Here is a 24,243-nt window from a genome sequence, read left to right as displayed (position 1 = left end):
CCTTGGTGATATGGATAGTACCATCTAACGTTTTAAGCCATACTTAACCAGAATCTTAGAACTGGGGTATTACAGTATGAGTTCCATGGGGAATAAATACATGAGTTTAGGGTCAGTTTGATTATCAAGTTTTCGATAATTGGGATATTATTGGAAAGCTTTTTGGATGTTAGGCAAAGGGAGAGAAGTAAGGTTTAGTTGGGAAAACCTTAAGTGTCTTTGCGTAGGGGGAGCTTTGTGATAGGATTCTTAAATATCCCTGTGGAAAATTCCTAACTCAATGGGGAGTTTAGGTGTAGGGGGAGCATTGTAATAGGTTGTAATGCATGTTTGCATTTTGTTTCGACGGTGTAAGTCCAAATGTGTAGCCTTGGCAATGTAAGTTCATTCGGCGGTGTAAGTCCAAGGGTGTAGCCTTGGTAATGTAAGTCCATTTGTTATTAGCATTGTTATTTGCTATTTGTTTTTTCTAACTTAAATGTATTGTCAAACATAAAAAATGGGGAGATTGTTGGAGCAATCCCGATGGTCCGTACAACCATATATTTTGATATTTAGGTAAAGGGTTTAAGTTAGGATTACCCTCATTATTTGATATGTGTATGTGAGTATGCAGGTTTGCAGGATATACATATGACTCAGCTTGATGGCTTCGAGTCCGGTGAAGGATGGAGCATCCGAGAGACTGTGGACAAAGTAGCAAGGACAAGCATACGCGAAGGATGGCATTGGGGACGAGCCGCGGGCTTGGATGCATCCGAGGGACGAGAGCCAAAGGAAGTAGGCTTGAAGGCAAGAGGTCAAGGCTGTAAAGAAGAGTCATGTGAGTCATGAGAATATGAGTGCATGAGAGATTGTACTCAGGGAAAAATTCTGGGGGGGACGGTATGGCACTGTAGCAGTAACTGTAGCAGTCGACTGGTGCACTGTAGCAGTTGACTGGTAGAGAGCTGTTGGGTTGGCACCAGTCGACTGGTGCAAGGACCAATCGATTGGTAACGGTAAAACAACAGGGTTGTTTTCTTCCAATCTCTATAAGAAGGAGCTTGAGATTGCCAGCTAAGGTGATGAAATTGGACTTGGTTAAAATCTAATTAGTAGTCACTTAGTGTTGGAACCCCAAGGTTATTTTGGTGTGATCAACAAGTTAAGTTAGGTCCTGTTTGTTTCTAACCTTGTGTCTAAGTGTGCAGGAGCTTAGGAGCACAAGTAGTCGAGCGGAAGACGCAGCTAGCGAGAAGGACGGCAGTCCGAGGGACGAGGTGCTGCGAAAGAGTACCCAGGTGGATGAGAAGGAAGCGTGCGGTGGTTCCGAGGGACGAAAGCCGGAGCGAAAGATTGCTCGAGGAGCAAGAGACGCAGCTAGCGAGAAGGTCGGCACGCGGTGCAACCGAGGGACGAAGACTGCGGATGAGTACGCTGGTGGACGAGAAGGAAACACGCAACGATTCTAAGGGACGAGAAGTCGGAGTGGAAGGCTGCTCGAGAAGACCGGAAGTTGGGTTCGAGTGAGCCCTTTTCCGGATGACAGAGATCATCCAAGCGAGCGAATCCGGAGCAGAGGACCCAGACGAAAGTCAACTAGAGTTGACTCAACACCCGGGGCGCCCGGACAAGCCCGGGGCGCCCGGAAGTCAGTTTTTGACCAGATCGAGCTTTGACTCGATCTGAACGTTAGGGGATAAAATTTATCCCCCCAGGGCGCCCGGAACCCTTCCAGACGCCCTGACCAAGGCTATAAATATAGCCTTGGTCCAGAAGCTTAGAATGAACTTAAAATTGTAATTCCAAACACTTGTGCGCTTCTATTCTAGTTTAGCTTCTGTTTTCTACGCTACATTGTTGTACGAGGCTTCTCCGCCTGAAGGAGATTTTTAGTGAGCTTAATCTTCCTTGGATTAACAACCACATCGGTTGTAACCAAGTAAACCTTTTGTGCCTCGCTTTTTCTTTATGCTTTTTATTTATCAGCTTACTTTATTATTTATGCAAGTGTTAGTTTAAAGAGTTCGAGGAGGGTTTGTCTTTTTGTGTTTGCAGGATATCCAACAACCCCCTCCTAGCCGGCCGCAACGGTCCTACAAGTGGTATCAGAGCCGAGTACGCCTCAGAAGGACTAACCGCCGTCTGAAGCAACAAAACAATGGTTGGAGCTAGCGACTACCCACCAGCATTCGAGGGGGAGCTTGCTTCTTGGAAGCAACAAATGTCGGTATTTCTTAACTCTGATATTGGTATTTCTCTAATAATGAAAATAGGTTATGAAGCACCAAAGACAACGAATGGAGAAGAACTCGATCTACGCCTATGGAACAAGAAGCAACGTGACGAGTCAATGGCAAACGGTCGACCAGAGTTTCACATTTTAACCGCAATACTAAACAAAGACTTTGATAGAGTTGGCGAATACAACAGCGCAAAAGAACTTTGGGAAAAGTTCTTAAAACTCTACGAAGAACCGATTGAAGCCATCCCCTCAATAGACATCGAGTCGTCATCAGAATCCGAGATGGAAGAAATTACCGAGACAGCCCCAACAACCGAAGTACATCCCGAGATCAATGAAGGGGGAGAATCTTCGGAAGAAAGTAATTCAACAGGGGGAGAACCAACGGCCGACGAGGTAAGTAAGGTATGGACTCGAACCTCTGAACAACTGGTTCAATTAATCAAATTACCTGAAGATTTTTGCGAATCAAAAATTGAATCATCGAAAGAATTTTTCGAATTACAAAATGTTTTGACAAAAGATTCTTGCGAATCACAAAGTATTTTTTCGAAAACTTTTTCCGGATCTAAAAATTTTTCCGAAGCACAAATTATCTCGTTGAAAGAGTTTTTCGAATCGCAAAATGATTTGACAAAAGAATCTTACAAATTACGAAATATTTTTTTGAACAAAGTTTGCAAATTAGAAATATTATCGAAGTATTGTTGCAAATTTATGTTGTCAAAATACTTTTGCAAATTACAAAATATTTTGTCGAACGAAGTTTGCAAATGAGAAGTATTGTTGAAAAACTTTATCAAGTTTATATTATCGAAGTATCTTTGCAAATTAGGAATTGAAAATACAATAGAAAATGACATGTTACAATTTGCACAAATTTCTACATGCTCAAAGTTTCTTGCTTCAAAGTTAAGAAATTATGATAAATTAAAATGGAAATTTAAAATTTTCTGATAAAAGCATTAGAATATATAAATAAATAAATGCATAGAAAATTTCTTTTAATGTTATCAATTCTCTTAAATTTTCTTGCATAAACTTTTCAGCTTAGAAAGTTTTTTGATGACAAATACTTGAAATTTTTTTTTCAAAAGTTATTTCTTGACTTAGAAATTTTCCTTGACTTGGAAATATTTTCCTTGAAAATCATTGATATATATTTTCATTATATTAACCCTTAGATTCTTTTTGTACCCCATTTTTATTGTGATCAAAGGGGGAGAAGGGGAAGTATAAGTCTAGGGGGAGGTAGAAAATTGAAAATTAAAATTTGGAATGGTTGAAATTTAATTTTTTCTATCATGTTGCATGTTATTGCAATAAATTTTTTAATTTCATATCTATTTTTGACCCTAGCTTAACTTGGGTTGATAACACCAAAAAGGGGGAGATTGTTGAAACCCCAAGGTTGTTTTGGTGTGATCAACAAGTTAAGTTAGGTCCTGTTTGTTTCTAACCTTGTGTCTAAGTGTGCAGGAGCTTAGGAAAACAGGTAGTCGAGCGGAAGATGCAGCTAGCGAGAAGGGCGGCAGTCCGAGGGACGAGGTGCTGCGGAAGAGTACCCTGGTGGACGAGAAGGAAGCGTGCGGTGGTTCCGAGGGACGAAAGCCGGAGCGGAAGATTGCTCGAGGAGCAAGAGACACAGCTAGCGAGAAGGTCGGCACATGTTGCGACCGAGGGATGAAGACTGCGGATGAGTACGCTGGTGGACGAGAATGAAACACGCAATGATTCCGAGGGACGAGAAGACGGAGCGGAAGGCTGCTCGAGAAGACCGGAAGTTGGGTTCGGGTGAGCCCTTTTCCAGATGGCAAAGATCACCCAAGCGAGCGGATCCAGAGCAGAGGACCCGGACAAAAGTCAACTAGAGTTGACTCAACACCCGGGGCGCCCGGAACTGTCCGGGGCGCCCGGACCAGCCCGGAGCCCCCGGAACCCTTCCGGGCACCCGGAAGTCAGTTTTTGACCAGATCAAGCTTTGACTTGATCTGAACGTTGGGGGATAAAATTTATCCCCCCTAGGGCGCCCGGAACCCTTCCAGGCGCCCCGACCAAGGCTATAAATATAGCCTTGGTCCAGAAGCTTAGAATGAACTCAAAATTGTAATTCCAAACACTTGTGCGCTTCTGTTCTAGTTTAGCTTCTGTTTTCTGCGCTACATTGTTGTACAAGGCTTCTCCGCCTGAAGGAGATTTTTAGTGAGCTTAATCTTCCTTGGATTAACAACCACATCAGTTGTAACCAAGTAAACCTTTTGTGCCTCACTTTTTCTTTATGCTTTTAATTTATCAGCTTACTTTATTATTTATGCAAGTGTTAGTTTAAAGAGTTCGAGGAGGATTTGTCTTTTTGTGTTTGCAGGATATCCAACAACCCCCTCCTAGCCGGCCGCAACGGTCCTACACTTAGTGCTCAAGATTTCCTTTGTGTCCAAGTGTTCTTGGTTGAAGTTGTGGTGAGGTTTCTCCACCCATAAGGTGGTTTGAGCTAGCTAGAGTTTCCGAGGACTAATCCACCGACAAATTGAAGGATCGTCTACCTTACGCAGAGCCGTGAAGTAGGAGCAAGTTATCTCTGAAACACGTTACACCGACGTGTATTGGTTTACATTTCCTTGTTGTTTTTAGATTAACTTTCTATTTGTGTTTGTTTGTATTCCACTATGCTAACATCATAGAAAGCAATCGATTTGGGGGTGTCATCTATCCAACCCTCCTTTTAGCCAGCCGACTGATCCCCCTACAAGTGGTATCAGAGAGAGGGTGCTTTCCTTCGAACTAATCACCGAGGAAGCAAGTGTTGGTGCGGGAAGCATCCGACGATCAAACCTGTGTTTTGATTATATCAAAGGGTCCAAAGTTAAGTTGTGTTGTTATCTAACAAGGTTTATTGAGTTTGCAGGAAAGTCCTAAGTGTACTTAGGTAAAAATCTTAGCTGCGATTAGGTAGGTGGAAAATCGTAGGGGATGGTAACCCTAGGTCTTAGGGGGTGGTAACCCTAGGTGAGGAAAAGTCCTAGTTGAGGTTAGGCAGGTGGAAAACCCTAGGGTGTGGTAATTCTAAGTCTTAGGGGTGGTAACCCTAGGCAGAAAGTCTTGGCTGACCGAAGGCTTCGGGCAAAAATCCTAGAGTTGGGGACTCTAGGTTGAAATCCTGGTGTCGCGAACCAGGTGGAAGACTGGACGGGTCGTGGAGTGAACATCCAACAGAAAATCCTGGAGATTCGGATGCTGAGCAAAAGTTCAGTTGGTCTGGAGGATCAATCTAGCAAATAGGTAAACTCTCCTTAGTGAAGTAGGTGAGGACGCGTTCCCCGGTGAGGGAATAGTAGGCGTCGGTTCGACCTAGAGTTTCCGATGGTGAAATCTGAAGTCAAAATCAGACAGTCTGGAGACTGTCAAAATAACTACAACAACAACAACAACAGCAACCAAGCCTTTTCCCACTAGGTGGGGTCGGCTGTATGAATCCTTTTACACCATTGAGCTATATCTCCTATTATATCATCATCTATATTTAAATAAATTTTATCTTGTTTTATTGTTGCTAACCAAGTCTTTTTTGGTCTTCCTCTTCCTCGTTTTATATGCATGTTTATCATAGTTTCACATCGCCTAACTGGAGCATTTATTGGTCGTCTAAGTACATGTCCATACCATCTTAAACGTGTCTCTCTGAGTTTTTCCTCAATAGATGCAACTCCTACTTTCTCTCTAATGATCCCATTTCTTATTTTGTCCATCCTCGTATGTCCACACATCCACCTTAACATTCTCATCTCTGCAACTCTCATCTTCTGCTCATGTGCTCGAGTCATAGCCCAACATTCAGCTCCATATAACATAGCAGGTTTAACTGCAGTTTTATAGAACTTACCTTTAAGTTTAGGAGGTACTTTACGGTCACATAAAACACTCGACGCTCCCCTCCATTTCACCCATCCTGCTTGTATTCTATGTAAGACATCTCTCTCAATCCCTCCATCATTTTGTAAAAATGATCCTAAATATTTAAATCTCTCGGTTCCAGGCAACTCGTCCTCTCCTATCTTAACAATTGTTTCATTACTTCTAATATTGCTAAACTTAAATTCCATATATTCCGTCTTTAATCTACTAAGCTTAAAACATTTCCCTTCTAGTGTTTCCCTCCAATATTCTAGCTTAGCATTTACTCCTTCACGTGTCTCATCTACCAAAATAATATCATCTGCAAACAACATGCACCACGGTACTGTGTCTTGAATGTGTGCAGTGAGTTCATCCATAATTAATGTAAAAAGATAGGGACTTAGAGCTAATCCTTGATGTAACCCTATCTTTATTGGAAATGCTTCAGTTACTCCACCTGAAGTCTTTACTCTGGTCGTTACATCCTCATACATATCCTTAATTAGTTCAATATATGTTACGCTAACACCTCTCTTTTCTAAAATTCTCCATATAATTTCTCTTGGGACTCTATCATATGCCTTTTCTAAGTCAATGAATACCATGTGTAGATCTTGTTTTTGCTCCCGATATTTTTCAATTAATTGTCTAAGAAGATGTATAGCTTCTATTGTCGACCTTCCAGGCATGAACCCAAATTGATTTTCTGTCACTATGGTCTCCTTCCTTAATCTTTTTTCTATTACTTTTTCCCAAAGTTTCATAGTATGACTCATTAGTTTAATACCCCTATAGTTTGCACAATTTTGTACGTCTTCCTTATTCTTATATAAGGGAACTAGAGTACTTATCCTCCATTGATCAGGCATTTTTTTCGTTTTCAATCTCATGTTAAATAATTTTGTAAGTCATTCAATACCTTGTTTCCCTAAGCACTTCCATACCTCTATCGGAATATCAACTGGTCCAACGGCTTTTCCATTGTGCATCTCATTTAAAGCTTGTTTTACTTCTGAAGTTTGAATTCTACGATAAAAATTAAAATTTCGATGCTCATTTGACCTAATTAAATTACCTAAGTTAAGTTGGTCTCCTAAACCTTCATTAAAAAGTTGATGAAAATACCTCTTCCACCGCTCTTTTATTTCTCCATCGCTTACTAATACCCTATTACATCCATCTTTAATACATTTTATTTGGCTAAGATCTCTTGTTTTTCTTTCTCTCACTTTAGCTATTCTATAGATGTCTTTTTCCCCTTCTTTTGTATCCAATTTTTGATATAACCATTCAAAAGTTTCATTTTTTGCTTCACTCACTACTTTCTTAGCTTCTTTCTTGGCTATTGTATATTTTTTTAAATTTTCCTCATTCTTACAAATATATAATTCCTTATAAGCTATTCGTTTTTCCTTCACTTTCTCTTGTACTTTCTCATTCCACCACCAAGATTCTTTACTTAGCGGTGCATGCCCCTTTGACTCGCCGAGGACACTCTTAGCTACTATTTTTAACTTTGATACCATCTTATCCCATGTTGTATTAGAGTCATCGTATATTTCACCTAATGCTTGTACTTCTACCTTCTCTTTAAATATATGTTGTTTCCCATCCTTTAACTTCCACCACTTAATTCTAGGAATTGTATATATTTTCTTTCTATTGATACTATGTTTGAGGCGTATATCCAACACTACTACCTTATGTTGGGTAGTTAAGCTTTCTCCAGGGATGACTTTGCAATCTTTACAAATTTTTCTATCATTCTTCCTAACCATAAGAAAGTCAATTGCGATCTATTATTCTCGCTTTTGAATGTGACTAAGTGTTCTTATCTTTTCTTAAAAAACGTATTAGCTAATATAAGGTCATATGTTATCGCAAAATCTAATATAGGTTTCCCTTCCTCATTCCTCGTTCCAAACCCATAACTCCCATGTACTCTCTCATATTCCTCATTTTTTACTCTGACATGCCCATTTAGATCACCTCCTATTAAAATCCTTTCATTTGGTGGAATATTTTGTAATATTTCATCTAAGTCCTCCCAAAACCTTAATTTGGTAGCTTCATCTAATCCTACTTGTGGTGCATATACGCTAATTATGTTCATAGTTTCTTTCGCCACTATTATCTTAAGGGTTATAATTCTATCCCCTTTTCTAACTACTCCTACAACTTCATCCTTTAACAAACTATCTACAATAATACTCACTCCATTTCTTGTTTTACTCTTTCCCGTGTACCATAACTTAAAACCCGAGTTCTTTATCATCTTTGCCTTCTCACCTGTCCATTTTGTCTCTTGTACACATAAAATATTAATTTTTCTCCTAATCATCATATCTACTACCTCCATTGATTTACCAGTGAGAGTTCCTATGTTCCATGTTCCAAATCTTAGATTATTAGTTTTCCTATCATATTTGTTCTTATCTAACCTATGGTGTGAGAACTCTTGTCTATTTAACACTACACCCAAGTTCTCATGGAGATGTAGCGGTCCTTGCTGAGACATTACAGTCGGACCCTGTAACGTGCACTCTTGCACATTTATCACTACACCCGAGTTCTGGAGATGTAGCGGTCCTTGCCGAGACGTTACAGTCGGACCCTGCAACGCGTTCCTTCCGGGGAACAACCTAGCATTAGCACAATAGTTTAATGGATTCATTCATGAAATATTTGTCATAGTTTGACGCTGGCTGGCAACCTAACACAACCCTCCTCCTTTATCCGGGCTTGGGACCGGCCATGACCGGTCATCATGGGCGGAGTTAGACTGTCAAAATAAGTTTCTATTTATTTTATTTTTTTTGTACTAACTTTGTTTTGCAGGGTATACCTTGTTTGTAGACTAACATGTCTTGCAGGATGAAAATTGCATAAGAAAAGCCTCAAATGAATAGTCCTGAGGTGCCCTCCATGGAGCTTAGAGGCGCCTCGGGTGACTTGATCGACAGCCTCGCAGCAAGGCGCCCTGGACATTGCTTGGAGGGTGCCCTCCATGGAGCTTAGAGGCGCCCTCAGGCGGATAAACAAAGAAGATGGAGGAGGGTTATCGATGCTATGATTTCGGCGAGCTTGGAGGCACCCTCAACAGGCTATTTAAGCCTAGTTCGAGCAGCAGCTTACACAACACTTGAAATCACAACACGTCTTCCATGTATTGCTCAAAGAACGATCCAACAAAGCTGTAACTCTACTCTGACGACCAGAAGCTTCAAATTTATTGATTTTAGCCATTTGTATATTTTACGGCATTTAATTAACTGTACTTAAAGTTGTAATATTTTCGAATTGATAGTGATTGCCCAAAGTAAACACTCAACGAGTATGGGCCTTGGAGTAGGAGTCACCACAGGCTCTGAACCAAGTAAAACTCTTGGTGTTCGTGTATTATTTTATTTTTTCACTGTGTGTTTTACTCTAATGAACGAATTAGCCACGAGCATTATTCCCCCCCCCCCCCCCCCCCCCATCTAGTGCTTTCGATCCTATAGCAAGAAGATAGCCGACTTGACAGCACCTCCAAAGTTTGAAGGAGGAGGCTTATGGGACATCACGTATTAGATGATGAAGATGAAGGTCTTCTTCAATACAGATTGGGGCACCATAATCATGGTCAAGGAGTCATTCGAAGTCCCAAGAGACAAGAAAGGAAAGAAGCTCCGACAATGATATTGGACGGAGGAGCAAACCACACGATCGAAGGTAAATTCAAATGTAATATCTATTTTGATTGATATTTTACCTAATGATGTGATGAGTCGTATAGGTGAATATGATAATGCTCACGATTTGTGGAGCAAGATAAAGAAGGTTCAATGGGAAGAACCTATGCCTACACAAGAAGAAGAAGAAAAGTCCAAGCAGATGGGTTCAATTGCTCAAGGAGAGGAGGTGGAGCAACCGGAAGTTGAGTCATGCTCAACATCCAAGGAGGAGAAGGAGAATGAGGAAGCATCATCAACATCCTCAAGGGTTGAATAAGAATCCAAGACTGATGAAGAAGAGGTCTTGGAGGTCAACTTAGTGAGCATCTCCACCGAAGTCAAGTCAAAGGATCACATCATTTGCTTCGGGTGCAATGAGAAGGGACACTACAAGAGTAGGTGTCCATTGGATAAGAAAGAGGTAACTCCTAAACTCATTTCAATTTCTTTAGAATCTAATTTGAGTTGTAGGAAAGAAGAAACTCAAAGGAGGAGAATGCACATTAGATACTTTACATGTGATGAGATGGGACACTACCACACAAGATGCCCAAAGAAGAGAGAGCTCAAGAAGTTGGAGCATTTGAAGAAATGGGAGAAGAAGAAGAGGAGCTCAAGTCATGGGGGAGCTTCAAGGGTAAGGGAGGTATACCCTAACTTGAAACATAATTCAAATTTTCATTCTTCCATGCATTTTAGGAGAAATGATTTTGTTAATCATAGTATGCCCATGCAAAATTTTGGATTTAGATATCATGATAGGAAAGGGTAAATATTAGAGATAACCCTAGGAGACCTATGCATGATAAATCTAGAAACGATAGACCTAAGAAAAACCAAGACATTAATCCCAAGAAGGGGAGACACATGCCTAGGAAGGGTAGGTCTAGAAATGTCCATGGTGGATATGTTGATTCTAGGTTTAGGAACATAGAAAGGGAAAATCAAGTTTTGAAGGCAAAGCCTGATCAATTGGAGAAAACCCTAGCTAGATTCATGGTTGGATCTAGAGGGTTGAGTATGGTGTTGGGTAGTCAAAGACCCAACAATGATAGATCAGGTTTAGGATACTGATCTAGTGTCTCTAAAGCTAAGGGAAAGTCTTATGTTAGGGTTGCATATGATTATAGCAAGGAGAAGTCAATAAATGGCAAGGGAAAGACATTTAAAGGTAAAGAGAAATTAACCAAGGACAAGGTGCCCAAGATTAAAAAGGTTAGGTTTGCAGGCTAAGTATCACTAGAGGTGCATCGATGTGGCCTAGCGATTGTGGATGAGTCACCTAGGGAGGTGACCAAAGTTAAGAACTCTAGGGGGAGCTCAAAGAGTTAATTTGGGACTCATGGGCAATGGATCTCAAGTGGGTTTTACTTGGGACTCTAGAGGAGCCATGGAGTGTGCCAAATGGTTTAGATACGGATTTGAGTCTCAAACCTAAGGAATTGGCACACATTCGGTTGTGTTTCATGCAAGGAAATATGACATTGGGGTTATATTGAATGATAATTAGTTTTGGATGTATAGATGTCATATAAACCAATTCTAGGGATGCATTGTTGGTTAGTATGAGCAAATACATCAAGAGGAAGCCAAAACTAGGACTTTAGGTCAAGGTTCAATTGAACCATTTAGCTAATTTTAGATTTTGTGTCAATCTTAGGATTGGTGATAGATACATTTTGTAACATATTTTTCCCAAGTACAACAACAACAACAACAACCAAGCCTTTTCCCACTAGGTGGGGTCGGTTGTATGAATCCTTTTACACCATTGAGCTCTATCTCCTATTATATCATCATCTATATTTAAATATATTTTATCTTGTTTTATTGTTGCTAACCAAGTCTTTTTTGGTCTTCCTCTTCCTCGTTTGATATGCATATTTATCATAGTTTCACATCACCTAACTGGAGCATTTATTAATCGTCTAAGTACATGTCCGTACCATCTTAAACGTGTCTCTCAGAGTTTTCCCTCAATAGATGCAACTCCGTATTTTTCCCAAGTAGACAAGGATAAAATAGACCTCTCCAAAAAATTTAGAAATTTTTGGAAGTCTGTGGAATTTCTGGTGTATTTCTGAAGTTGGTCAAAAGGTTAATTTTTGAAGAAATAGGGTACCAGTCGACTAGTGCATATACCAGTCGACTAGTGCAGATACCAGTCGACTAGTAACAGTATTTTTTAGCACAGAATTTCTCTGTAAGCTCATTTTGATAAGGACAATCGACTGGTGTCGATATCAATCGACTGGTATCCGTGTTTTTCGACTACAGAATACTTCTGTAAGATTGTGTCGAATGGATCAGTTGACTGGTACTTGGGGGCAATCGACTGATACCAGCCTGAAAGTGTTTTGCAACACTGTTCTTGACCAGGTCAACTCGTTTAGATGTATGAGATCCATGGAGAATAAATACATGAGTTTAGGGTCAGTTTGATAATCAAGTTTTCGACAATTGAGATATTGTTGGAAAGCTTTTTAGATATTAGGAAAAGGGGGAGAAGTAAGGTTTAATTGGGAAAACCTTAAGTGTCTTTGCGTAGGAGGAGTCTTGTGATAGGATTCTTAAATATCCCTGTGGGAAATTCCTAGCTCAATGGGGAGCTTAGGTGTAGGGGGAGCCTTGTGATAGGTTCTAATGCATGTTTGCATTTTGTTTCAGCGATGTAAGTCCAAGTGTGTTATCTTGGCAATGTAAGTTCATTCGGTGGTGTAATTCCAAGGGTGTAGCCTTGGCAATTTAAGTTTATTTGTTATTAGCATTGTTATTTGCTATTTATTTTCCCTAACTTAAATGTACTGCCAAACATCAAAAATGAGGAGATTGTTGGAGTAATCTCAATGGTCTATGCGGCCATGTGTTTTGGTGTTTGGGCAAAAGGTTTAAGTTAGGATTACCCTCGTTATTTGATATTTATATGTGAGTGTGCAGGTTTGTAGGATACACATATGACTCAGCTTGATGGATTCGGGTCCGGTGAAGGATGGAGCATCCGAGGGACCGTGGATAAGGTAGTAAAGATAAGGGTCGAGGGAAGCGACTTCGAGGCATACGGCAAGGATGGCATTGGGGACGAGCCGTGGGCTTGGATGCATCTGAGGGACGAGAGCCAAAGGAAATAGGCTTGAAGGCAAGATGTCAAGATTGCAAAGAAGAGTCAAGTGAGTTGTGAGGGTACGAGTGCATGAGAGATTGTACTCATGAAAAAATCCCGAGTTATACTGTAGCAGTCAACGGGTATTATAGCAGTTAATGGCACTGTAGCAGTTACTGCAATAGTCGACTGGTGCACTATAGCTGTTGACTAGTAGAGAGCCGTTGGGCTGGCACCAATCGACTGATGCAAGGACCAGTCGACTAGTAACGGTAAAATAGTAGGGTTGTTTTCTTCCAAGCTTTAAAAGAAGGAGCTTGGGATGGCCAGCCAAGGTGACAAAATTGGACTTGGTTAAAGTCTAATTAGTAGTCACTTAGTGCTCAAGGTTTCCTTTGTGTCCAAGTGTTCTTGGTTGAAGTTGGTGTGAGGTTTCTCTACCCACAAGGAGGTTTGAGCTAGCCGGTGTTTTCGGGGACTAATCCACTGACGGATTAAGCGATCATCCACCTTACGAACAGTCGTGGAGTAGGAGCAAGTTATCTCCGAACCACGTTACATCGACGTATATTGGTTTGCATTTCCTTATTATTTTTAGATTAGCTTCCTATTTGTGTTTGTTTGTATTCCGTTGTGCTAACATTGTAGGAAGAAATTGATTCGGGAGTGTCGTCTATCCAACCCCCATTTTAGCCAACCGGCTGATCCCCTTACAAAAACTTGTATGTCTCTCGTCATTTTGTATTTCTTGAGCATATTTTATTTTGTTTCTATTCTGGCTAGTTTCCATAATATGACAAAGTCATATCTGTTTTGTATTAATCCTTTCAATATCGACACTGAGAAAGTTTTACCCATAGCTCCTAGTGGTAGCTCAACTAAATATGGTACTTTAGTTCCTGAGATATCTACTCCACATTCTCCTCCTTCTGGCACTAACCAATCATCTCCTAAGTTTGTGGATGATCGTTCTCTCCACCATTGTCAGCCCACTCATATTTGTAAGTCTACTAAACTAACAAATTTTGATTACTCTTGTTATTCTCATTCTTTTGCTTCATTTGTTCCATTCGTTCATTTTCTTTCTGAGCATATATTCTATAGAGAAGCTATTCATAACCTACTTTGATAGAATGATATGTCTAAGGAACTAATTGCTCTGCATCAGACTCATACATGGGATTTGGTACTGTTACTATTAGGAAAACACAGTATTGATTCTCATTGGGTATATAAGATCAAAGCTTAATATGATGAATCTATCGAACGATATAAAGTTCATCTTATTGCTAAAGGTTATTCTCAAGAATATAGCATAGATAATGAGGAAACATTTGTTCTTGTTGCAAAAATGATGACTGTTTGTACTCTAATTAATGTTGCTTCTGTTTGTCGATGGAGAATATCTCAGATGGATATCAATAATGCATTTCTAAATGGTGATTTTCATGAAGAAGTTTATATGGCACCTCCTCCTAGTATTTCACACTAACCTAGTGAAGTTTGCAGGATTCATAAAGTGTTTTATGGTCTCAAACAAGCACCTCATGCTTAGTTTGAGAAGTTCTCTATAATAATTACTTTGCTTGGTTTTCAACCTAGTAATCATGATTCAGCATTGTTTGTCAGATGTACAAGTGCAAGTCAAATTCTTTTATCATTATTTGTTAATGACATGATTATTTCCATTGATGATTCTGATAGAATTGCTTTCTAGAAGTGTGAGTTGACTTATTATTTTTCTATGAAAGACTTGGGTATATTACGCTACTTTCTGGGTATTGAGGTCATATATTCCTCAAAAGGTTGTCTTTTATCTCAGTCAAAGTATATATCTGATCTGTTTAAGTGTGCACATCTTACTGATAATGGAGTAGTTGATACTCCTATTGAGACTAATACTTGATATTCTCCATATGTTAGCTCACCTTTGTCGGATCCCAGTTGTACCAAACTATTATTGGAAACTTGGTTTATCTCACCGTAACTCATCCAAATATTACGTATGTTGTTCATGTTGTTAGAAAATTTATCGCTGCACCAACTATAGTTCATTGGGCTAAAGTTTTTCGTGTTCTCAGGTATCTTTGAGGCACTTAATTTAAAAGTCTTTTATTTCCTTCTACTTCATCTCTAGAGCTAGATACATACTCTGATACTGATTGGGCTAGTGATCCTATGGATCGCAAATCTACCACTGGCTTCTATATTGTTCTTGATGATTCCCTCATTTCTTGAAAGAGTAAGAAACATGATGTTATTTCTAGATCTTCCATAAAAGTTGAGTACTGTTCCATGACCTCAACTACTTATGAGATAGTTTGATTACGTTGGTTATTTGTGAATATGGGTATCTCTCTTCATCAACATATTCCGTTATATTATGATAATCAGAGTGTTATTCAAATTGTGCGTAATTCAGTTTTTCATGAGTGGACGAAACATATTGAAATTGATTGTCACATTACTCGTCATCATCTTTAGATTGACACCATCCATTGCCTTTCATTCTTTTAAATCTACAGATTGCTAATATGTTTATCAAAGCACATTCTGCTTCACGCTTTCATTTCTTGTCTGACAAACTCTCAATGCTTCTAGCTGTAGCATCATGAGTTTGAGGGAGGATGTTAGATTATATTTATTTATTTATACCTTTTATGGCGATTTAGTCAGTCTTTTTTCCCTTTTCTATTTAGGGTTTAAGGTTTCTTAACGTAGCTATATAAGGCTTTATACTCTGTATTTTAATATTCTTTTTGGATTCAATAATATGACTAGCTTTTTCTTCTTCTTAATTTTTACAATCACATTTGCACACGTTGACGTTGTCAATGTGTTGTTGTCTTCTTGGCAGCATAACTATGCCAGATCAGTTCAACTCTAATACCAACTGATGCAAAGCAAACTATTAACTCTGTTGATTTGACCACAAATATAAGAAATAATCTTCTACAATTTGTTGATTTGAAGAGAAATATTAGAAAATAGGAAAAACTCGATGTTCGTAAGAAGGAGACGACAACTAGAAATAGTAATAATTAAAATTGTCTCAAAACAACTAAACTTGACGCTTTTATAGACCCAAAACCCTAATTACAAAACAAAAATACCAAAAATATTCAAAATATAAAAATATAAAAATTACAAAAAATAATTAAAAAGATATTCGAAACTTCCAAAAAAATTCCTAAACCATATTTTTTAGATCCGAAAATTTGACCGATTACATATTTCATACGTTAATAAATCTATATCTATCAATTATTTTATATTAAATCAAAGAGCACCCGTTTTATACTCAAGTAAAAAATTATAATTTTCAAAAGTTTACCTTATCAACCCACGTAAAAATCTAAACCCAAAACATTTGGGAGGTGTCGCGATCATGCGAGGTGTCGTGGTCGTGCGAGGCAACCTAACAAGGCTACCGCACATAACTGTGTGAACCTCACACTCCCATCATGACCTGGTGCAGTTCACCAACTATGGTCGTTCTGTGATGCAGTCCACGGTCGGACAAGTGTCCATAGTCCCATGAAGGCATGTCGTTGGTACATCACAAATACTTACAGCAGATAGGGGTATAGGGGTGGCAAAGCGAGCATATAGACTCCACACTGATCAAGTAGCTAGTACATATCTGAGATAGTATCCTCAGCACAACAGGCAACCCAGAGGCAGTAGGACAGATTCGCTCTTCCTAGTTCAGTCATAGGAGGGTGGGCGATGTCAAGAGAGCATATGACTATTTCAGGGACACCATAGCTCAGAAGACCTGGGTTGCCACAATATGATAGAAAGACATTTAGCCAAGTCATGCTTTCACGGTGTGGCTTTTGGCACATGGAAGGCTACCGGTGCGAGCTAGACAGGATTACCTGGAGGACAGACTGTGCATTTTCTGTAGACATGATGAGGAGACCGTGGATTATGTCTTTTTCATATGTCAGCCAGTCCAGTAGCTATGGGGACATGTTAGAGGATGGTTACAGATGTGGCCTTAAATGTCCACCTACAGATGCATGTTGCGGACCTTCAAGCAGCAGTACCAGGGGACCTCCATCTTGGCCAGGGCCACCACCTTGCCATGTCAACGATGATACATCATGTATGGATGGCAAGGAACTGGAGCATGTTCAAGGGGAAACGATTTGATGGTGAGCTAGTCTTCAAAAAGACATAGATACATGTCTTCATGACACTTGGGACACTAGCTGATCAAGTACTTGGGCATCATTGATATTTCATTCATATCATACATGCATACACGATCCCATCTGGGGGCATACATCATAGCTTTCACGTAGATTAGCATAGAGATAACATGCATCTTCATGTATTTTTGTACCGTTAGAGTGTAGCTCCTTAGAACACTTGGCAAGAGCATGCATTTTGAGGGCATAGTCATCACATATGTAGATAGGATATCGACAGACCTACTAGAGAGTAGTTAGGCTCATACTACATCTGCATTAGAGTTTTGAGGAGAGGCCCTAGCCTTCTGGCCACCTTGGCCAATTTTGGCATCATACACTAAGGTCTGTCAGGCATGCATATACTTCTGTTACAGATACTAAACTAGGGTGTTACTCTAGCTGATAGTCTGTCAAGCTAGAGTACCACCTTGGTAAAAAAAGAGAGGAAAAATAAAGTTTGAGTACCTGATCAGGAGTGAGTAGCGTCTGAGACTACACATGGAGGACCACAAGCATCGACACTTCATGACACCACCATGACAACGAATACCTCCTTTCAGATACACCCACCAGCGGATTGCCTGGACATAGAGACACCCTAGTTGCAGGCTGGAGGGATACATTGACACCTGCTGGAGCAGCACGCTGATGGGATGCTGGACACTTACAGGAGCATACGGATGTCATAGTTGGAGCTCACAAATGGTACCACAGTCTGAGTGTGAGATGAGGAGAGCGGCGAGGTGACACCACAGCGGATGGAATCATGCAGTAGAGCGTGAAGACTACATGTGGGTTACCTTATGGGATGAGGGTGATGTATGTGAGGAGAGACCACAGCGAATAGAGTCATATAGTAAAGCATGAGAACTATGTGTGGGAGAGCATGTAGGAGATGAGGGTGATGTACAAATGCATAAATCCACCTTAGAAAGATCTATCTAGTCCGCAGTAAACGGCTAGCGGTAAAGACATGTCAAATCCGTTTATGGCTGGGGACTTTACAAAAAAACCCAAGAGAGTAAATAGGTCCACCATAAAGGTCTATCTAGTCTGCAGCAAATGACTCACAGTAAGGAGAACACAAAAACCATTTACGGCTAGGGCTTTGCCAAAAAGCTAAGGAGGGTGCATAGGTCTATCATAAATACCTATCTAGCCTGCAGCAAATGGCTCGCGGTAAAAACATACCAAATTCGTTGATAGTTGGTCACTTGCTCAAAGTGACTTTATGGGGTCTTGTCTCATGGTGGCAACTAGCTTTTAGAATAGTGACTAGCACATAATAGAGGCATTTACCTCAATTTTGTAGACATTTGAATCCCAGATCTCATGGTTGCAACACCTCATGTGTTAGTCACTAGACCGTCCCGAGGGGACATGGGGTCTTGGCTTATGACACAAGAGGAGATAGAACGAGATAGATTGGAGTCACTGGAGACTCGCGGACACATGGGAGACCTGAGAGACATGGTGGAGATGCGAGGCACCGACTTCTAGTGGACATAGGAGATAGCATGGACATTGATAATGCGGACACATGAGCAGTCGGATAGAGATAGCAGACAATGCTGGGTTATACCTCAGCTTCAGTATCTTGTACTGAAGATGAACTTAAAGTCAGCATGTGCATAAGAGATAGGGATAGAAAGTATACATGTGAATATATGTACATGATCATGATTCTCTTTTCAGATCCGATACTTCAGCAGATATGACATAATGAATTCCAAGATCACTTTTATATATTTATCGATCAATTTCATTGAGAAAACTAAAAAAGACAATTGAAGGCACGTCGTTAGTGGGGACTGGGGAGAAATTCAATTGCATAATTAGAAGGAAGAAAATTATTTTCCGATTAATTTGGACGGACTAAAAAATATTAAAAAATAATTTACCGACGTATTTGTAAATCCGTCTCGGTAAATAATAAAAAAAATCACATTTTCATGAAGTAAACAAAGGTCGGAGAATTTTCCACCGTGGAAATTTTTTCATTTTTATTTCCGTCCTCCTAAATAAACAAAAACCGGGTTCACTGTATGTTACTATGTTATATCGACGCACCTGTCAGGTCTGATCCATCGGCTGTCGCTCTTCTTCCGCGTTTTCGTCAAGAAACGAGGTGATTCGCTCTTCTCCCCATCCGATCTCTACGTTTCTATCGACGCCCCTGTCAATGGCAGGTTATGGGTTTCATACGCGATCGTTGTTTTTCTTCGTTATAAAGGATCTTCCTCTGTTTATTCGATAAAATTGAGAATTTTCTACTCCGCAGTTGCTCCGATTCTAGGGCTTGTCTCAGCTGAAAGAATTCAATTGATTAAATCCAGGGGTGGGTGTTTACTTTTGCACTCTCCTCTTTTTCTTCCTCTTTATCTTCCTCGTCAATTAAGGGAAATGGAAATTTGAACGAATACTGAAGATTCTGTTGGAAATCAATCCGAGCAATTGACCTCTCCAAACTTACAGGAATGAATTAATTGTTCTGCAAATGTTCAGTGCGAGCAGCCGATTATTGCTAATTAAATGGAAAATTTCCTTCATTGATGTATCCCTAGTGGCTACTACGGATTTGCTTGTCATTGCAGTGTTTTTAACGACCTTTGTGTGTATTGACTTAGACTTGTATCTGCCCCTCCAATTTGGATGAGATCGGTGACCTGTGTATTGACTTTATAAGCGCCGGAAGTAATTTGTCTAATATTCCTCATTTTTCTTTTCTTTTCTTTTTTTTTCATCGGAGGAAACGTTTAACTGTCTCCAAACTTAGTCTTGATTTTCTGATTTCCTGTATATATTGTTCTGTTCTTTGGTGGCATTCTTTTTAGTGATATAGGTGACCTCTGATGTAGGACAATTGCATGCTTTAATCTTGTTGAACTTTGAACAAAAAAAAGGAATAAAAGGTATGCAACAACAGAAACCAAACTGCTAATATTGATAATATTATAACTCCAATGTAGCACAAAAATATTATGGAAAGGGGAAAATTACTCGTTAGTAAAGGAATACGGTCCATGGTCTCAATACACCTTTTACTAAGCATGGATTAAAGTGTTGAGTTGTGCATGTAAACACAGGCCTATTTTGGTACCGTGACTTACAACGATGGTAAATTTTTGAAAAGAGGTCTACAACGTCGTCCACTGGTATGGCCTCAAGTGTGAAGAAATAGACAGACTAGGGGAGAAGGGATCATGCACTCAGGAGTTTGTCAAAATCTTTTATTGTTATCGTTCAGTGCCTCTTTTCTCTACCTCTTTAATTCTCCGGTATTCAGTATAATTTCCATTTATTTCAGGTCAAGCTGTTGTCTGGTCTCTGGAAACCTAAACTAATTTGAGCGCAACACGCTGAAAATATGGCACCTGCAAGCAAGGCTGATAAGAAGGCAGCATTAGATGCAGCGGCTTGGATGTTCAATGTTGTATCATCAGTTGGAATTATTATTGTTAATAAAGCCCTAATGGCTACTTATGGATTCAGTTTTGGTAAGTCTTATAGACCTTTTATATTCCTCTCCAATTCCATTTTTTTCCTATTGGGTTATCAACAGTGTGGTCAGAGTTATCTAGCTGTCTAAACAACAAGCGGTTGTTTATACAATTGTAAGCTTCTAACAAGCAATCATTTGCTCTAAGAAAAAAAACCTTCTGAGTTGAGTGGTATGGTGAGATATAGCTTATTCTTTGTTAAGGATTGTGTTCTACCCAAATATAAACATAATAGTAATATGTGTTTGGACAATAAATTCTTCCTTTTCTCAACTTTGATTGGCCGGTTGCAAAATTACATCCTACTTTAATGATGTCTGTTTTATTCCTTATCCTTTTAAACAGTTACTATTTTTATTGGATTTAGCTGATAGAGTCTTAGTGTGAAATCCTTCTATTATTCTGTGAATGAATTTGTTGCGTCCAAGTTTCTAGTCACCAGCAATGGAAAAGTTATACTTGACTTCTACCAGAAACTATTTTTACGCAAAAGGTTGTTAACCAGATATCAGGATGTTATAATGATAAATTATCAAGGCAAAAATCTAATTCCATTTACCTATTCTTATTTTCATTTAATTTGTTGTTTAGTATAATTTTAATGAATTACGAGATGTCTTTATCTTGTTTGCTGAATCTTATTAAATGGGTTTGTTTATACTGCAGCTACAACCTTAACGGGTCTTCATTTTGCTACAACTACACTCATGACACTTCTATTTAGGTGGCTAGGATATATTCAACCATCTAGCCTGCCCTTATCTGAACTTCTAAGATTTGTTCTTTTTGCAAACTTGTCAATTGTTGGCATGAATGTTAGTTTGATGTGGAATTCCGTCGGATTTTATCAGGTTTGTTCAATTCAGAAGATCATGTATTTCTTGTCTTATGGTAAATATTTTTGGAACAGTAAATCCTATTGTAAATTTATGGCAGATTGCGAAATTGTGCATAATCCCAGTATTATGTCTTCTGGAAGTTGTGTTTGATAAAATTCGTTACTCTAGGGCTACAAAGCTCAGTATATTGGTGGTTCTTATAGGTGTTGCCATCTGTACGATTACTGATGTCAGTGTGAATGGTAGAGGGATGATTGCTGCTACTATAGCAGTTTGGAGTACTGCTTTACAACAATATGTGAGTAACTAGATAATATTTGAATAATGTCATTCTTCAGACATGCTTGATATCTTGCAATCTAATGTTATGTTATCTATATTTTCTAACATTGTTTTTTATTGCTTCAACTTAATAGCATGTAGGTTAACTTTGTTAGTGTACATAGCAGCTTTGCCTAGTTGTGGATATGGTCATTCATATACAGCTGTTCCAAATCCCGCTTAATGTCAAACGTAAGGATTTCAAGGCAACTCTTTTAGCTGATGCTTTGTCATGCATTGGCCATCATGGTCGAATGAATTTGCTTGAAGACAACATATTTTTCATCTTGTCTACAAAGACAACTGCTAATCTACCATTTGTCTGCAGTCTGATACCTGTAAGGCCTTACTGTATTAATCTTGTACCGAGCTACCTGCATCGTTTCCATCATACTTGTGGGGGTAAGGACTCACCTAACTTAATCTAGGTAGTCTTGTCAGCATAAGACTGTCTAGAAAATTGTGTCCCCGAGGAATCAAGGGAAGGACACCTGCACAATTAACAATTAAGGAATTTAGTATTAGTTGTATGAGCTTTATAAGGATCAGATGGTTAGTTCCTTATATCATGTTTAGAATGGAAGAAAAAACTGCCACTGTTGGTCCAAAAATCAATCAAGTTAAAAGAAAGTGTGACAAATTTTGTTGGGCAAACTGAATTAGAGAAAGAGCATTCAAAGAATTTTTGTCCAAACACTAAAACCATAATTTAGATTGAAAATCATAAACATCAAAGCTAGATTGGCTAGCTTTCATCTGTAAAACAAATGATTGGAACCGAATGGACAAAAGACACTGAAAAATCGGGCATAGCCATTGTGTTAATACTTTGATATTTTCAATAGCTGGCATTTTAACAATACAATAATTCTTTGCTTGCCTGAACTTTTGTTATTTGTAGCAAGACCTGGATATTGGATGCATCATCTTCGTTTGGTTCACAAGTTCATTTTATGCTCTTGCTTGTTGCTTCAGCATGTCTTATTTTTATATTTACATATATGGATGCTCATATGTTCTGCGAGTAGCTATTGAGCTTTTAGTGACGTTCAACATTTGCCAATTGACTTCTGTAGTATGTGCATTTCCTTCAAAGGAAATATTCGCTCGGATCTTTCAATCTCCTGGGCCATACTGCTCCAGCTCAAGCAGCATCCTTGTTGGTATTGGGGCCTTTTCTGGATTATTGGTTGACAGGAAAAAGGGTGGATACATTTGGTTATAGTGTAACCACAGTTGTAAGTACATGCTGGTGTTTCTGATCCTACATTTCCCATATAAATGGCTGATGTACTATTGTGTTATCTTGGTAGATCTTTTAATTTTCTTTCTTTCTTTTTTTGTTGCCCCCTTTGCTATTGCAGTTTTTCATTATCCTGTCATGCACTATTGCTATTGGAACCAACCTCAGCCAATTCATTTGCATAGGAAGGTTTACAGCAGTGTCATTCCAAGTTCTTGGGCACATGAAAACCATCCTTGTCTTAATTTTGGGATTCTTCTTCTTTGGAAAAGAAGGCCTCAATTTGCACGTAGTTTTTGGAATGATCTTAGCAGTTGTAGGTATGATCTGGTATGGGAATGCTTCGTCAAAACCAGGGGGAAAAGAGCGCCGAAGTTATGCACTGCCCACTGACAGATCACCAAAGCATGGATTGCTCTCAGAAACAGGAGGAAGGCACGACGACAAGAATTAGCGTACAACCTTGAATTATTATTTCATCCAATATTCCTCCAACTGAATGCAACACTAAAAGAGCATTCTTTTCTTTAGTAAAATTATGTTTTGGCATTTCTAGGTCTCCTTACTAATTTAATATTCTGGATGCATTTACAAGTATGGATATTTCTAGTGAGGGTTACATTTTTTGTGATGTTTTAATTTGTTAACACATCTTCGGATCTGATGAAAAGATTTGAAGAATGCTGAAAAAATCTGCAACATACTGCTAGTTCTACGACTGTATAGGTCTATTCTATAAGATGAACAAATGTATACAAGGAAATTATAACCTGAGAAATTTGGGCATCTTTCGTTCTTTAGTTAGCGAAAAAATTCCCTCCATGGAAAGACATGGTTGGTAGAGGAATCAAATCAATAATGGCCACAAGTTATATACATAGACAATTTAGAAAAAATTGATAGGCATCGACCAGTCAAAGCCGGAAATGTATCAGTCGATGGTTGTGCAGTAGTTCTTATACAAATTTACACTAATTACGTTTCAAGCTGAATGATGTGAAGTGCATGACACAACAAAGTCAGCATAAATGTATTTGAAATGGGAATTAGGCACCAAAAGTACTCGATGATTACGTAATCACTTCAAAAAAATCTTCAAATTGAATCCCATTCATCTTGTACGATCCTTTTTATTTATTCTGATTTTCAATCTTATAGTTATAAGGATTAATAGCACGATCCTCTTAATAAATTTTAGAATTAA

General features: G+C 39.1%; 1 protein-coding gene across 8 annotated transcripts; it reads left to right on the top strand.

The window, feature by feature from the left end:
• Nucleotides 1–19,186: 19,186 nt before the first annotated feature.
• On the top strand, nt 19,187–23,670 carry LOC122002011 (UDP-rhamnose/UDP-galactose transporter 6-like). 8 transcript variants are annotated; one of them, XM_042557033.1, is made up of 7 exons: nt 19,227–19,264; nt 19,418–19,474; nt 20,444–20,633; nt 21,303–21,487; nt 21,573–21,773; nt 22,873–23,034; nt 23,161–23,670. In XM_042557033.1, exons 3-7 carry the CDS (start codon nt 20,504–20,506, stop codon nt 23,491–23,493), a joined length of 1,011 nt encoding a protein of 336 aa, XP_042412967.1. In that variant the 5' UTR covers nt 19,227–19,264; nt 19,418–19,474; nt 20,444–20,503; the 3' UTR covers nt 23,494–23,670. The 8 variants fall into 8 exon arrangements, with proteins under 8 accessions (XP_042412964.1, XP_042412963.1, XP_042412967.1 ...); XM_042557027.1 differs by having other exon boundaries at nt 19,231–19,325; XM_042557030.1 differs by lacking the exon at nt 19,418–19,474 and having other exon boundaries at nt 19,187–19,264.
• The last annotated feature ends 573 nt before the right edge of the window (nt 23,671–24,243 follow it).

Source organism: Zingiber officinale, chromosome 7A (genome assembly GCF_018446385.1).
Source record: "Zingiber officinale cultivar Zhangliang chromosome 7A, Zo_v1.1, whole genome shotgun sequence".
NCBI lineage: Eukaryota > Viridiplantae > Streptophyta > Magnoliopsida > Zingiberales > Zingiberaceae > Zingiber > Zingiber officinale.
Note: the sequence above shows the minus strand (reverse complement) of the source record. Positions and strands in the feature narration are given on the sequence as shown.

What these genes read in the sequence shown, in the direction of transcription:
- LOC122002011 (XM_042557030.1), top strand. Translation starts at nt 20,504, where the DNA reads ATGGCACCTGCAAGCAAGGCTGATAAGAAGGCAGCATTAGATGCAGCG. An exon ending in ATTCCGTCGGATTTTATCAG is followed by an intron (nt 21,488 to 21,572) that starts GTTTGTTCAATT and finishes AATTTATGGCAG; the next exon opens with ATTGCGAAATTGTGCATAAT. An exon ending in GTACTGCTTTACAACAATAT is followed by an intron (nt 21,774 to 22,872) that starts GTGAGTAACTAG and finishes TGACTTCTGTAG; the next exon opens with TATGTGCATTTCCTTCAAAG.